General features: G+C 45.2%; 1 protein-coding gene across 1 annotated transcript; it reads left to right on the forward strand.

Annotated features, from left to right (window-relative positions):
• Positions 1-2968: 2968 nt before the first annotated feature.
• Positions 2969-3280, forward strand: LOC309564827 (histone H4; the record flags this gene model as incomplete). The annotated part of the gene is made up of 1 exon (XM_082269510.1): positions 2969-3280. One exon carries the CDS (start codon positions 2969-2971, stop codon positions 3278-3280), a length of 312 nt encoding a protein of 103 aa, XP_082125636.1.
• Between the last annotated feature and the right edge of the window lie 10838 nt (positions 3281-14118).

Genomic DNA, 14118 nt, shown 5'->3' on the forward strand with positions numbered 1-14118 from the left:
TTGTGCCAGGAGGGATATTTGTGCTGTGGGAAGGGGGGGGGGCAGAGGATTTGTGCCAGGAGGGGGTATTTTTGCTGTGGGGATGGAGGGAAGAGGATTTGTGCCAGGAGGGGGGATTTGTGCTGGGGGGATGGGGGGGATTTGGGCTAAGAGGGTATTTGGGGGGTTTGGCTAGAAGAGGTGATGGGGTATTTGTGCCAGGATGGGGAGTTTTTGGGCTGTTAGAAATGGGAAAGGGGGGGATTTATGCTAGTAGGGATGATTGGGGGTATTTGTGCTAGAGGGGAAATTTGGGGGTAGGATTTGTGCTAGGAGGGGGAATTTGGTGGGATGTGCTAGGAGGAGGAATTTGGGGGGTTTGTGCTGGGGGGATGGGGGAAGAGGATTTGTGCTAAGAGGGGGGATTTGTGCTAGGATGGGGGATTTGGTGGGATGGGCTAGGAGGAGGAATTTGGGGGGTTTGTGCTGGGGGGATGGGGAAGAGGATTTGTGCTAGGAGGGGGGATTCGTGCAAGAAGGGAAAACATTTTTTTTTGGAGGGGAGGGGGGATTTGGGGGAGAGGATTTGTGCTAGTAGGAAAATTGATGGGTATTTGTGTTAGGAGGGGACATTTGGGGGAGGAGAAGATTTGTGCTGGGAGGGGGGATTTGGAGAGGGGAGAATTTGTGTTTGGAGGGGAAATTTGAGGGGTGAGAATGTGCGCTAACAGAGCTTTTTTGAGTAGTGATAGTTGTGCTAGCAGGGAACATTTGGGAAGAGAGAGGCTTTGAGCTTAGAGAGGATGGGGGGAAAGATTTGTGCAGGGAGGGGGATTTCAGCAGGGAGAGATGTGTACTGGGAGGAGGGAGGATATTTGTTTGTGGAAATATTTGGCTTGGAAAGGGAATATCTGCTTAGGGCTAAGTGTGCCAATTAGTGCTCAATTCTCTTTTTTATATTGCTAAAACATTATGTTCCTACATCTTGGGGGGGCGCAGTTTGGTGTCTTCGCCCTGGGCGCTGGATGGCCTTGTCCCAGCTCTGATGACACCTGTCTGTTCTAACAGCAAATTCGAATATATATATATATATATATATATATATATATAGCATCTAATTGTTTATATCGTATAAGGAACGATGTGATCTCCTTATAGGGGTTAGTTTTCATTTTCCGTCATCCTTTAATTCTGCTGAATAACCTCTGGAGATCAGAGATCTTTCAGTATTAAATACCAAACAAACATCCCTCATCTGAAAAGCAACAAAAATTTCAGATCCTCCTTTACACTGCTTGGACGAAAAATACATTTTATTATCAGAAGAAAACGTCCAGAACTGTGATTGGTGCAATTTTTACATTCTAAAATTCAGATTTCCCGCCGGAATTCTATGGAACGTTCCAATTATCTCACAAAGAATAATCAGACACTAAAATCTGTTATCTCTTTCTCCGGGAACATCGATCATCCGTCCTCTGAATTGTCGGACAGTTTATCTAACCAAGAATAATAAATACGTTAGAAATATAAATGTCACATTTCTTCCAAGCTTTTCTTTTACTTTACAATACAGACTCCGCCCTGCTAGAGAATGTTTCCTATAGAGATCAAAGAAAAGTCTACTGAACAAGTATTTTCTAGGGGGGAAACGGAGAAAGATCTCAGAATAGATTTCTATGAAATCCTCATAAGAAAGACATAACTGGCTTAAGAGGGAAACGCCCACAGCTCTGATTGGCCCAGGTTTCACATAGCTCCTTTTTTAAATTTGCCGCCTGAATTGTAAAGAACGTTACAGAGAAATAATCAGTGCTATTATACCGCCAAATCCGACACTGAGACCTGAGATCATCAGATGAGACATTTATCCGAGAAATCTTATCAATGCTTTATTATCAAGAAGATGAATAGAAATGGAATGTGAAGATGATTGAATAATGTAAAACATTTCCATATGTTCTCTTTTATTCCAAGTCCTCAGAATGCAGAATCCAACCCCCCCCCCCCCCCCCCACACACACACACACACACATACACTGCTACACAGAGAACATGATAGTGAGATGACTTCTCTCATAGATCTCTACCTTTCTATATGATGGGATAAGAAGTATTACACGTTTCGTCATCACATCTGTATATGATCGTGGAACTGGCCGATAATTAATGTTCCCTTTTTCAGAGATGTAACAGTTACAGATTTTCCCCATATTAAAACTAGAATAAAAAAGTGAAAGTGCTGGTAGAGATATGTAGCAATGATTACACTGCCAGATACATATGTACAATGAAACAAATGTTTCATGTCTGATCGGCTCCCTCTTTGTAACTTTAAAATCAGCAAACTGTTAACAATGTTTCCAACTAGTAAATGAAGAAAGAAAAAACTTATATAAATATATCAAATTATGACATGTCAGAAAAAAATGTACAATGAATCAATAAAGAAAATATCTCGCTTCTGATAAATTACATCCGTTTCCATTCATAAAAATATTCTAAATAAATGCAATTATCTGCAGTGTAATAAATGACTGACAGCACCCCCTTCTCAGCATGTCTCCCATCAGGTCCGCCCAGCCTTACACCCAGGAAGGTGAGATGTCGGGAAAACGTGTCATTGTTTCCTTTTCAAAACAATATTTTATAAATATTAAATTACTTTGAACAATTAAAACTGGTGATTGTGTTTCTGTTATGAAGTGTTAAAGATTCCCTTTCTCTGTGTAATCTCCAGCTATAAATAGAAATACATGATAAGAAGGAATAAATGCATCTTCCGGAAATGTATTGCTGTTGCATTAATGTATCGGAATATAATATAATAATTAGGTGCCTTATAAATGAATTAAATTGTCTTATTTTTGTATGAACGGTGTGACTCCGCCTCTTTCCCAGGAAGGTTTCCATCTGGTCCGCTCAGGCTGTATATAAGGAGGGCGGGCAGACAGCTGAGCTCAGTCTGTCTTTGTAGCAGAGAATCATCATGTCTGGTCGCGGTAAAGGAGGGAAGGGTCTGGGGAAAGGAGGCGCTAAGCGGCACAGGAAGGTGCTCCGGGACAATATCCAAGGCATCACCAAACCCGCTATCCGACGTTTGGCCCGCAGAGGGGGTGTCAAGCGCATCTCCGGACTCATCTATGAGGAGACCCGCGGAGTGCTGAAGGTTTTCCTGGAGAATGTCATCCGCGATGCCGTCACCTACACCGAGCACGCCAAGAGGAAGACCGTCACCGCCATGGATGTCGTCTATGCTCTCAAACGCCAGGGGCGCACTCTCTACGGATTCGGAGGTTAAAAAACCCCAACATCCACCGCTTACCCACTTCATCACAACAAAGGTCCTTTTCAGGGCCACCCACCTTCTCACACAAAGGGCTGATCATTCATAACTCCCAACACTCATTTCTACACATTTATTGTGTAACCATAGGAACTGCCGCTCATTTCTTTTCACTAAGAAATGGAGTGCTGCGATGTCTAGCTGCCCATACACTCTGCGATCTGATTGTTCGATCTGTTTTACGTTTAACAAAGCTATGGAAGAACAGAACAATATTACAAATTACATTGGTTGGGCAGTTGATGCATTGTTATAGTTGATTGTAGAGTCCGCACTCCGGGTGATGGAGCCGATTTTCCGAGCTGGCTGCTGGGTGAGGAGAATATATCGTTTATGTTGAAACTGAACCTAATATTTCTAACGTATTTATTATTCTTGGTTAGATAAACTGCCCGACAATTCAGAGGACGGATGATCGATGTTCCCGGAGGAAAAGATATCAGATTTTAGTGTCGGATTATTCTATCTGAGATAATTGGAACGTTCCATAGAATTCCGGCGGGAAATTTAAATTATAAAATGTGAAAATTGCACCAATCACAGTTCTGGGCGGTTTCTTCCCATAATAAAATGTATTTTTCTTCCAAGGAGTGTGAAGGGGGATCTGAGATCTGTGTTCCTTTTCAGATGGGGGATGTTTGTTTGGTATTTAATATTCAATGATCTCTGATCTCCAGAAAATATTCAGCAGAATTAAAGGATGGAGGTGTTTGGGAATAGAAAATAATTGATTGAATATTTGGAACCTGAAAAGCGACACAAGTGATGTGATTTGGAGGAAGATGAGCGAATCTATGAATAGAACTTCTACAATGTCGAGTTTATCGGGATAATGCGGCTGAATCTTCCTATTGGCCAGTCGAATAACGGCGGGAGATTTAAAAGAAGCAACTCTGATCCATCATAGGCGTGGTCTATTAATAGCCAAGAGAGTAAATAATGTCCTGAACTATGAATTATAATGTGATGTGACATTGGAGGTCTATGTAGGAGGGATGGATTTGGTTGGAGGAGTTTAGCGGTGAGTAGACGATCAGCATAGATAGATTGGAAGTAAAAGAGATGAGAGAATGAAGTTATGTGATCACATTTCCTCTCATTACTACTCACCTGTATTACAAGTCTGAGTGTGATAAGAAGACAAAGTGTTTGCCTGTAGAGTGCACTTTAATTATACAATTTATCACAATAAAATATTACTTAATAAAGAAAATAAATTAAACCCAATTATGTCCGGCTCTTGGGTGGAAAACTAATAATAATGACATTTAGTAGAGAAGTACTGTGGGGAATGGATCGAACCTTCCTTCTATTCCCATCTTGATTCTAGATTTATTGCGAAGATCATCTCCACTTTCTGCCTCTATACATTCCCTATTCATCGCCTTGTACTGCACACATACCCAACTGTTCTACCAGGAATCGCCACAAGGTGGCAGAGCTGAATAAACATTTATGCCGCGCTCACACATTCTTACAAGAGAAAACAAGCAAGAAAAACGAAACATTGTATCTATTCCATCAGCCCAGCCCAGTCTATTTGTATCTATTTCCATCATCAACAGCAGATTGATGTCCATAGATAAAGCCATAAGCTGCCTGATAGGTAAATGACACAAAATATGTACAAAGTATCAGCTACATACAAATCTGATCACAATATCACCTCGGACAGCAGACAATCCTTTATAGAAGTTTGAAGTAGAAAATGTTTCCTTTATCATTGGACATGTGTAGCACCTTTACTAATATCTACACATTTTTTTTTTTTTTTTCAAATTTTTTTTATATGTTTTTTTTTTTACAGAATTCTGAGTTTATTAATACAATAGTCTCTATTAGGATGATTTTAGAACCAATGAGGAACAATGTAGTACCACCCACAGACCATCTTTCTGCAGACATACATATCTTCTGCTCTGTAAGATTTGTAAATCTATCCTAGTTACAGCATACAGTATAGGGTAGCAGGGCAGTGCTGGGTTCTGTGGTTCCTTGTACAGGTGTCAAACAGGCGGCCCTCCAGCTGTTACAGAACTACAAGTCCCATGAGGAATTGCGAGGCTGACAGTTACAAGCATGACTCCCACAGGCAGAAGCATGATAGAACTTGTAGTTCCGCAACAGCTGCAGGGCCACCAGTTTGACACCCACAGGCCACTGTATTAAAAACTCCTCATTTTGCTGTCATCCTCCTGCTCTGCCATCTGCTCCATCATAAAGAGCCATGCTGAAAACATGTGTGTCTATGGTCATAACGGATCAATCATAACAGTTACTTGTCTGGACTAATACAGCTTTGTTACAGGCACTTAGCTCTATGTATGGTCTGGACACTTTTGGTGTGATTTGAGGACTGCTGGCCTGGTGTGAATATGGCATGCTGATGTGATGTGGGCACCTCCAATCAAATATGGTCACTTCTGTTGTCATACAGGTACCTCTGCTGTGACATGGCCCATGTCACAGCAGAGGTACCTGTATGACAACAGAAGTGACCATATCTGATTGGAGGGGTGCCCACTAGAGATGGCCTTGCGGTTCGCCAGGTGGTCAGTTCGCGGCAAATTTTGCTTGTTCGCTACCCGCCAATTTTGCGAACACATGGTGTTGTTCGTGGCGGCCATATTAGTTTACATTGGGGAGAATTTTGACCCATGACACAGCCATCAGGTGGAACGGGACAGTCATTGAAACATTTCAGCACATGTACATGCCTCCTATCCTATAAATAGACCAGAGCAGGCGGCCATTTCACATTCTGCTTTTTGTCAGCGTAGGGAGAGGTCTGCTGTATGCATCAGGGAGAGATTGCAAGGGAAAAATAGCTCTGTTAAGATCCAAAAAAGTCCTTTTCAGGGCTGGTATTTCGGTATAGGTCTACTAGTATCCACTAGTCGGTGCTTTAGGGGCAGTTAGAGATCGGCAGCAGTGACACAAAACGCTCTGTTAATGTCCACAAAAGTCCTTTTCAGGGCTGGTATTTTGGTATAGGTCTACTACAGTCTCTTTTGAGTTTAAGGACAGGTATCCAGTCTGTGCTTTAGGGGAAGTTAGAGATCGGCAACAGTCACACAAATCACTCTGTTAATGTCCACAAAAGCCATTTAAAGGGCTGCAATTGTTTTGGTATTGCTGTGCAGTGCACTATATAGGGGGGGGGGGGGGGGGTAATCCACGGTATAATATAGTTCGTAGAAAGCATATTATAGTGGATTAGTGGTATTATTGTGCACTGTGCAGCATTGTGACAAGTGTGATGACTGAGCGTTGCTGCAGCAATACTACAAACAGGACCGGCCTTAGGGGAGGGCTCTGTGTGTAGGGTCTCTGATGTGAGGGGGCTCTGTGTGGGGGTCTCTGATGTGAGGTGGGTCGCTGATGTGAGGGGGGCTCTCTGATGTAGGGGGGCTCTAAATTAAGGGGACTTTGTGTGGGGGGTCTCTGGTGTGCGGGGGTTCTCTGATGTAAGGGGGGCTAAGTTATTAGTGATCATAAAAAAGAAAAGTCAAATAAAGTGCAAAAAAGGTGCACAGGATTAGCTCGCACAGGGCGCCTGAACACCTAAGGTTAGCCCTGACTACAAACAGTGACAAAAGCACTTTTAATGTATTATAACTGGTGTGATAGACCAATTGCCCCCCCCCCCCCCAATACCACGTATTGCAGTGGGGTGTTATCTGAGTATACTTTTACGAGTGTATTTGTGTCCTGCAACAATATTGCCTCTTTTGCTGCATTCAATCTGATATACACAGTGCCAAACTCCCTGGCCAATTTTTTGAACAACTGGTGTGATAGACCAGTGGCCCCCAAAACCACATATTGAAGTGGCATGTTATTTAACAGTATACTTTTCTAAGAGTGTATTTTAGTCCTGTAAACATTTGGCCTCTGTTGCTGTATTAACTGTGCTACACACAGTGACAACAGTTACTAGCCAATTATTTGTATAACTGGTGTGATAAAACTGTGGCCCCCCAATACCACAGATTGAAGTGAGGTGTTGTATACCTTTTTCCAGATATACTGCAATTCTCTAGAGACTTTTGTCACAGGGTAATTAAAAAACATGACAGGCAGAGGGGGGGCGTGGCGACCACCAACTAGTATGGCCGCATAGAGCCGGAGCTCCTGATCTTCGTGAACGAGTGCGTGATCACTCCCCGCACACCCCAGAGATGGCAAGACGGAAGACCGAGGCCCCAACAGTCCGCAAACTCTCTGACTTCTTTCGGCCGGCGACTCCCAGTCTTAAAAAAAAATGGTGCCGGCTGCCCAGTCATTGCTGCAGCGCGCCAGCCCTCTAGCGGCGGCTGCACCTGCATCATCAGACGGCGCCACAGCGAGCCCCGGGCAGCACGGCTCACCGACCCAGATGCGATCATCCCGCACAGGGGACTCCTCTCCATCCACTCCCTCCACGCAAAGCCCTGCAAAATCCAGGCCTAGATGGGACAGCAGCCACGCGACATATGAAACACCGGACATGGAGGTGAGCACTCAATCATCCACCAGCCCTCTGCCTTGGGCCTATATACCGCCTCCAGACCCCTTTGCTGCCATTACCACCACAGGGCAGCCAGTGTCGGACACCACGCTCAAGGAGATGATGTCCATGCTTAACAACTCCATGCAGGCTAACATTGCTGCATCTATCTCCTACTGCCAGAAAGAGCTGCATGGCTTGGGGGACCGGGTACACAATCTGGAAGACAAGATGGAGGAATTCACATCCTCCTATAATGTATTAGTGGACTCTCACGCCTCCCATCAGGAAGACATCCACAAAATCCAAGCAAAAATTGCAGATCTGGAAAACAGATCCAGACGCAACAATCTTAAGATCCGTGGCGTCCCGGAGTCACTTTTACCTAACCAACTACCGTCTTTCGCGAGGGACCTTTTTCAAAAAGACCTGCTGCTCAGGATCCATTTCTTTCAAGCCAAAGAAAAAATTCTGGAAGCTTTCAGGCGCAGAGATCGCCTACCTGACCAAATTGGATCACTGCAGGTTCTTCCAGACTATTCTCAATACACTCTGCAACTTAGGCGCAATTTGAACACCGTCACCAAGGCCCTCCGCAACCACAAAGTTGTTTATAAATGGAAATATCCTGCGAGACTCTGCGTGACTCACCAAGGTACTACATCCCATATCACTTCCCTGGATCAAGGGATCCGATTGCTCCGCCAATGGGGAATTGTACCAGAACCTCAGGATCCCCAACGCAACACCACCACACTTCCGCCCCGGCATGTTCAACCCGAGTGGAACGTCGTGTCAAGATCCTCTAGATCCAGATCACGCCACAAGTGACAGCAGTTTTCCTTATCCTCTCTGGGTGCATCAGACCCCAATTTGCTGAATGAGCACATACCACCGTGCTTTTCACCCCCGATGCCTTTGCAACGCCTGTTGCACACCTGGTCGTAAAAGGCCAAGTATTTTTTACCCTACCCTACTCTTTTCTTGTTTTTTGTGTGTCGTTTTTGTTTTTGCCAATTTTTTGCAGTTACATCCTGTGATTCCTGGTTTGGAACCTTTCGTTGACACTCGCTCGAGTCACCATCTTCGCCTTCCTCCAGGGGTGGACCAGAGTTGTCTCTTTGTGCTCCTGCAATGCACTGCTACTATCCTGTCCGAAGACCCACGACGACTGGCGCCTCAGGTACTCTCTCTTATCTGCTCCTTCCCACATTCCATCTGTTACTGGAATGACATTCATCCCAGCCGCAACCCATCGCCGGAGGAGCTGCCTCCTGAACTTTTGCACAACACCTCCTGCTTCAATCATACCCTTTACCCAATGCTACCATGACCCTTCAACTTCTCTCTCTGAACGCTAAGGGGCTAAATCACCCCGTGAAGCGCTACTCTATGTGGCGGGAGGCGACTACAGCTAGGGCAGATGTACTAGCGGTACAAGAGACGCACTTTAAACAAGACCACAGTCCTCGTTGCACACACCCGGACTATCCTCACATCTTCCAGGCCTCCTCTACAGAGAAAAAGAGGGGTGTGATGCTGGCGCTTCGTTCTTCTGTATCCTTCTCCTACTCCAAGCTGGTGCAGGACGCAGAGGGCAGATACATCATTCTTGTTTGTGTCATAGATAATTGTCCGTACACCTTAGTTAACGTGTATGCCCCCAATAGACACCAACTACGGTTCTTACGTAAACTTTGTATGAAGGTATCTAAACTAAAAGTGGGTAGACTGATCATGTGCGGTGATTACAACTTGGTGATGGACCATGTCATGGACTCCTCCTCCAGGGGCGCATCAAAACTGCCTTCTCTAGCTTCTCTGGCACATGCTGAGGGGCTCCATGACGTGTGGCGTTACCAACACGCGGAAGAGCGGGACTATTCCTTTTTTTCACCTTGCCATAATACGTACACTAGGATAGACATGTTCCTAGTGGACTCTACATTGTTACCGCTTGTGCTGGACACTTCTATATCCCCTATCACGTGGTCCGACCACGCTGCGGTTCTCATGTCACTATCCACTAGCCCCACTACCCCTTCTTCCTTTGTATGGCGATGCAATAATTCTCTCCTCTCTGATCCTGAGTCACTCACACACATACAGGCCCAATTGCGAGAATTCTTCGACACTAATACCACTCCCGATTAGTGTTGAGCGAACACGGACTTTATTATTCGTGTTCGTACCGAATAATTGGATTTTTTTACCCGAACACGGACACAAACACTTTACTGTATATTCGGGTAAAAATCCGTGTTCGGTCGTTTTATTTCCGGGTTTTGCATGCTTTGGCGCGCTTTTCATGGCGGGCTTTCAACAGCCAATCAACAAGCGTTTAACTGGTGTGCCTAAGCCATCCCAGCCATGCAGCCATGCCTGCAAATGTATCAGTAGCTGTGATTGGCCGTCTGAAGCATGTGACCAAGTCTTTATAAGTTCTAGGCAGCGCCGCTGCGGCGTCATTCTGCTGTTTAGATCAGGGAGAGAGCACACATCAATGTGCTGGCTGCTGATTAGGGACAGACAGGCAGGCAAAACTCATTTGTGTCCGCATAGAATTGAGGGACAGGTCGGAGTGTGTTAGGCAGGGTGAGTTGTAGGCATTTTAGGGAGAGAGTCTGCTGATTTTAGGGACAGTGCGTTTTACAAACTACAATCGACATTGCTGTGTGGGGTGGGGTTTGCAGTCACCCGATCTACGATCTTATAAATCCTGTTTTTTTTTTTTGTTTAATTTGTTTTTATTGAAAATGGTTAAACAGAACATAAACAACACAATACAACACAGCAAAGTGCGGGTAAACTACAAAGTCATAACAATAGAAGTACAAATGACCAACGTATGCCAGTGCCAGCAAGTACTACAGAACACAAATGCATACATCATATCCTGCACAGCTCTAATTAGAGACGAGCAATCAGATCATAAACAATATGAGCAGAGAGGCGTAAACCATGTCGGAGGAAAAGCAGAAGAAAGAGAAAAAGAAAAAGAGGAGATAAGAAGGGTGGGGGAGTGGGGAGGAAGGGGAAGGAAGAGGGTAGGTAGACCACGAGCTACTAAAGTTTAAGCCTATACACATTAATCGGGTGGGGCGGTATTGGAGGTGCCATTTGTGATTAAAGAGATATAAACCGGGGAGGTTTTAAAGGTGGACCATGAGTACCAGGTAGATTGGAAGCGGTCCAGTTTGTCTTGGGCAATAAAAGTGAGTTCTTCCAGCTGACAAGTTGCATCTACTTTTAGTAACCAATGCCGCACTGTGGGAATGGTAGGAGTGCCCCAGTGGACAGGTATCAAAGCCTTCGCAGCATTAAGCATATGGGGTATGACTGAACGTTTATATTTGGAAAGAGGCAAGGTAGTACCATGCAACAAGACCACCATAGGGTCAGCAGGGATCTTTTCTTCCGTAATATCCTGGATAATCTGTAGAATTTCTGACCAGAATGGCTGAATCACAGGACAATGCCACCAGATGTGCGCATGTGAGGCGGCTTCTCCGCAGCTCCTCCAACATAATGGGGAGATGGCCGGAGAAATACCATGCAATTTCCGTGGAGTGTAATACCACCTGGAGAGCAGCTTATAGTTGGACTCAGCCATCCTGGTCGAAATAGAAGAAATATGTGCTAAGGCGAGTACCTTGTCCTTTCTACCATCAGATACCTGAGAGTCAAGGTCCCGTTCCCACTGGTGGATAAAGTCCGGGTAGGGTGGACTTTGCAGTGATAGAAGAGCTTTGTAAAACTGAGATGTAGAGTGGAGAGGGGCGTCCCGAGGGTGTAAGATGGCCTCAATAGGGTTAAGGTCTTTGAGGTCCCGCAAGGGGCGTGGCAAAGAACCAATGAATGTACCCAGTTGTCTATGTCTCCAACGGTCCATATTAGTAGCAGATCTGGAGCCCAGAATTAGGTGTAAAGGTTTCAAAGCATTGGAGTGTATCACATGATGAAGCAATAGTGGGGTTTTCGGGGACCATTGTTTAAATCCAGTGTCCAGAGAACCAGGGGTGAAGTAGGTATGATTTAAAAGTGGCATGAGAGGGGAGTTGTGGGCCCAGGCGAACTTCTTATGGAGGCTGTCCCAAACTGACAAAGTAGCTAAGGTCAGTGGGGAGGTGGTTGGAGAGAGTGCACGGGCGGATCCAGGGATCCAGGGAGCTACAGACAGGTCAACACCACACATGTCATATTCCAGCTGAACCCACAATTTGGATTGAGATGAATACTTCCAGTCGGACACCCGGGTGAGCGAGATCGCCCGGAAGTAGTCACGTATACTAGGGAGTGCAAGCCCCCCAGTTCGCTTTGGGCGATAAAGTGTTGCCCTAGCAATCCTGGGGCGCCTACCTTGCCACACATATTTCGCAATCAGGGATTGTAGTAAAGTAAAGAGGCCAATAGGCACACCCAGCGGTAGCATTTGGAAAAAGAAAAGAATACGGGGTAAAATATTCATTTTTTACAATATTGGTCCTCCCCAACCACGAATGGTGTAGGGAGGACCATCTCCTCAGATCTGATTTAATTGCATTCAGCAAGGGGATATAGTTATGTTGAAATAGGGAGTGCAAGTTAGGAGTTAAATAGATGCCAAGATATTTTAGTTTAGACGGGCACCACTGGAAAGGAAAATGTGGGGAGAGGGAGTCAACTAAGGTGCGTGGGAGATTGATATTTAGAATTTCAGATTTAGACATGTTGATTTTAAAATTGGAGAGCTGGCGGAAGTCGGCAAAGGCCAGCAGTAGCACTGGCAGTGAAATGCGGGGTTGTTGAATGAAAAAAGAGGATATCATCCGCGTACGCTGCATATTTGTGCGTTGTATGCCCGACCTTGACACCGTGGATATCAGCAGACTGTCTAACAGTGGATAAGAAGGGTTTGAGGGAAATGGCAAAGAGCAGGGGGGACAAAGGGCACCCCTGCCGTGTGCCATTATGTAATGGAAAGGGGGTACTCAGGAGGCCATTAACGCGTACCTGCGCAGTCGGCTGAGCGTAAAGGGCCGCAACACGGTGCAGTGCCCGCGGGCCCAAGCCGAAAAAGCGCAGAGTTGTCAACAAATAATCCCAGTCCACCCGGTCAAACGCTTTTTCAGCATCCGTAGACAGAAACAGGGTGGGCTGGGATTGACTGCGGACAAAATGAAGTAAGGAGAGGGCGCGAAGGGAATTGTCCCGAGCCTCTCTCCCAGGGATGAATCCGGTTTGATCCGTGGAAATCCAGGAGGGGATGAGGGGTAGTAGTCTATTAGCTAACACTTTGGAGTATAACTTAAGGTCTATGTTCAAAAGGGAAATGGGGCGGTAACTACAGCAGTCTGTAGGGTCCTTGTGTAACACTCCTGCGTTTTATGTATGATGTGGATTTTCAGCTGCAGAAATATTCCACTTCAGTAGTCATGTAGAGAAACGCTGAGACACCATTCCCAACTCTCAATGACTCATCATGTGTGGAGGATCTCAATTCAGCAAGTAAATACACACACTCAATAAGATGTTTCCTAGAGTGGCTTATGTATATAGTAACACAGTGATGATAGGCTGAAGAGACAGGTTGGGTAGAGATGGTAGATGACAGACACTTGAAAGGAAATGTTCTTGAAAGTAAGATAGTAGCAGATGAGATGCAGATAGGTTTAGCAATCATGTATGGTAGCAGATGACAGAGTAGCAGGTGGACATACAAGAGAGATCAACCCAGTGCAAGAACAGGTGGTAGTAGGCTCAAGAGCTAGCAATCTTAGATAATGCAGATGTAGTAATAGTCCTTAGTATGCAGAGCTAGATAGTGTAAGCTTTAGTATGAAAGTTATAGAGGTTTCCCCTACAGGGTACTCATCACTAATAGCAATGTAGCAGAGGAGAGGTTCGGCAAGAGCGGATGATCCCGTAGCGGGATACAGGGATCAGCGCAGCGTGGTTCCGACAGCGAGGTAAGCTTGCAAGCATGAGAGCTTCAAGACAGGTTAGCATCAAGGCACAAAGCAGTTTGAACGAACACATGTGAGTGAGAGCCAGGGATCTAAATAGCCATCAGTCCGGCGCTCAGTGATGACAGCATCAGTCTTAAAGGTGTATGCGCATCTTACCAAAAGAGAATGGTGGGGCGCATACACTTATGAAAGAGTAATTAGGGTACCCAAAGGTACCAGAACATTACAACCTCTAGCCATCAAATACTATGTTCTTTGCTGTCAGTTCAACCCATGTGAGCTAATTTTTTGCAGCCTATACAGGCCGACACTTCTGTATACTGTGAATGCCTACTGTACCTCCAGCCAGCAAATAC

Source organism: Pelophylax lessonae (genome assembly GCF_965119305.1).
Source record: "Pelophylax lessonae genome assembly, chromosome: 9".
Classification (NCBI taxonomy): domain Eukaryota; kingdom Metazoa; phylum Chordata; class Amphibia; order Anura; family Ranidae; genus Pelophylax; species Pelophylax lessonae.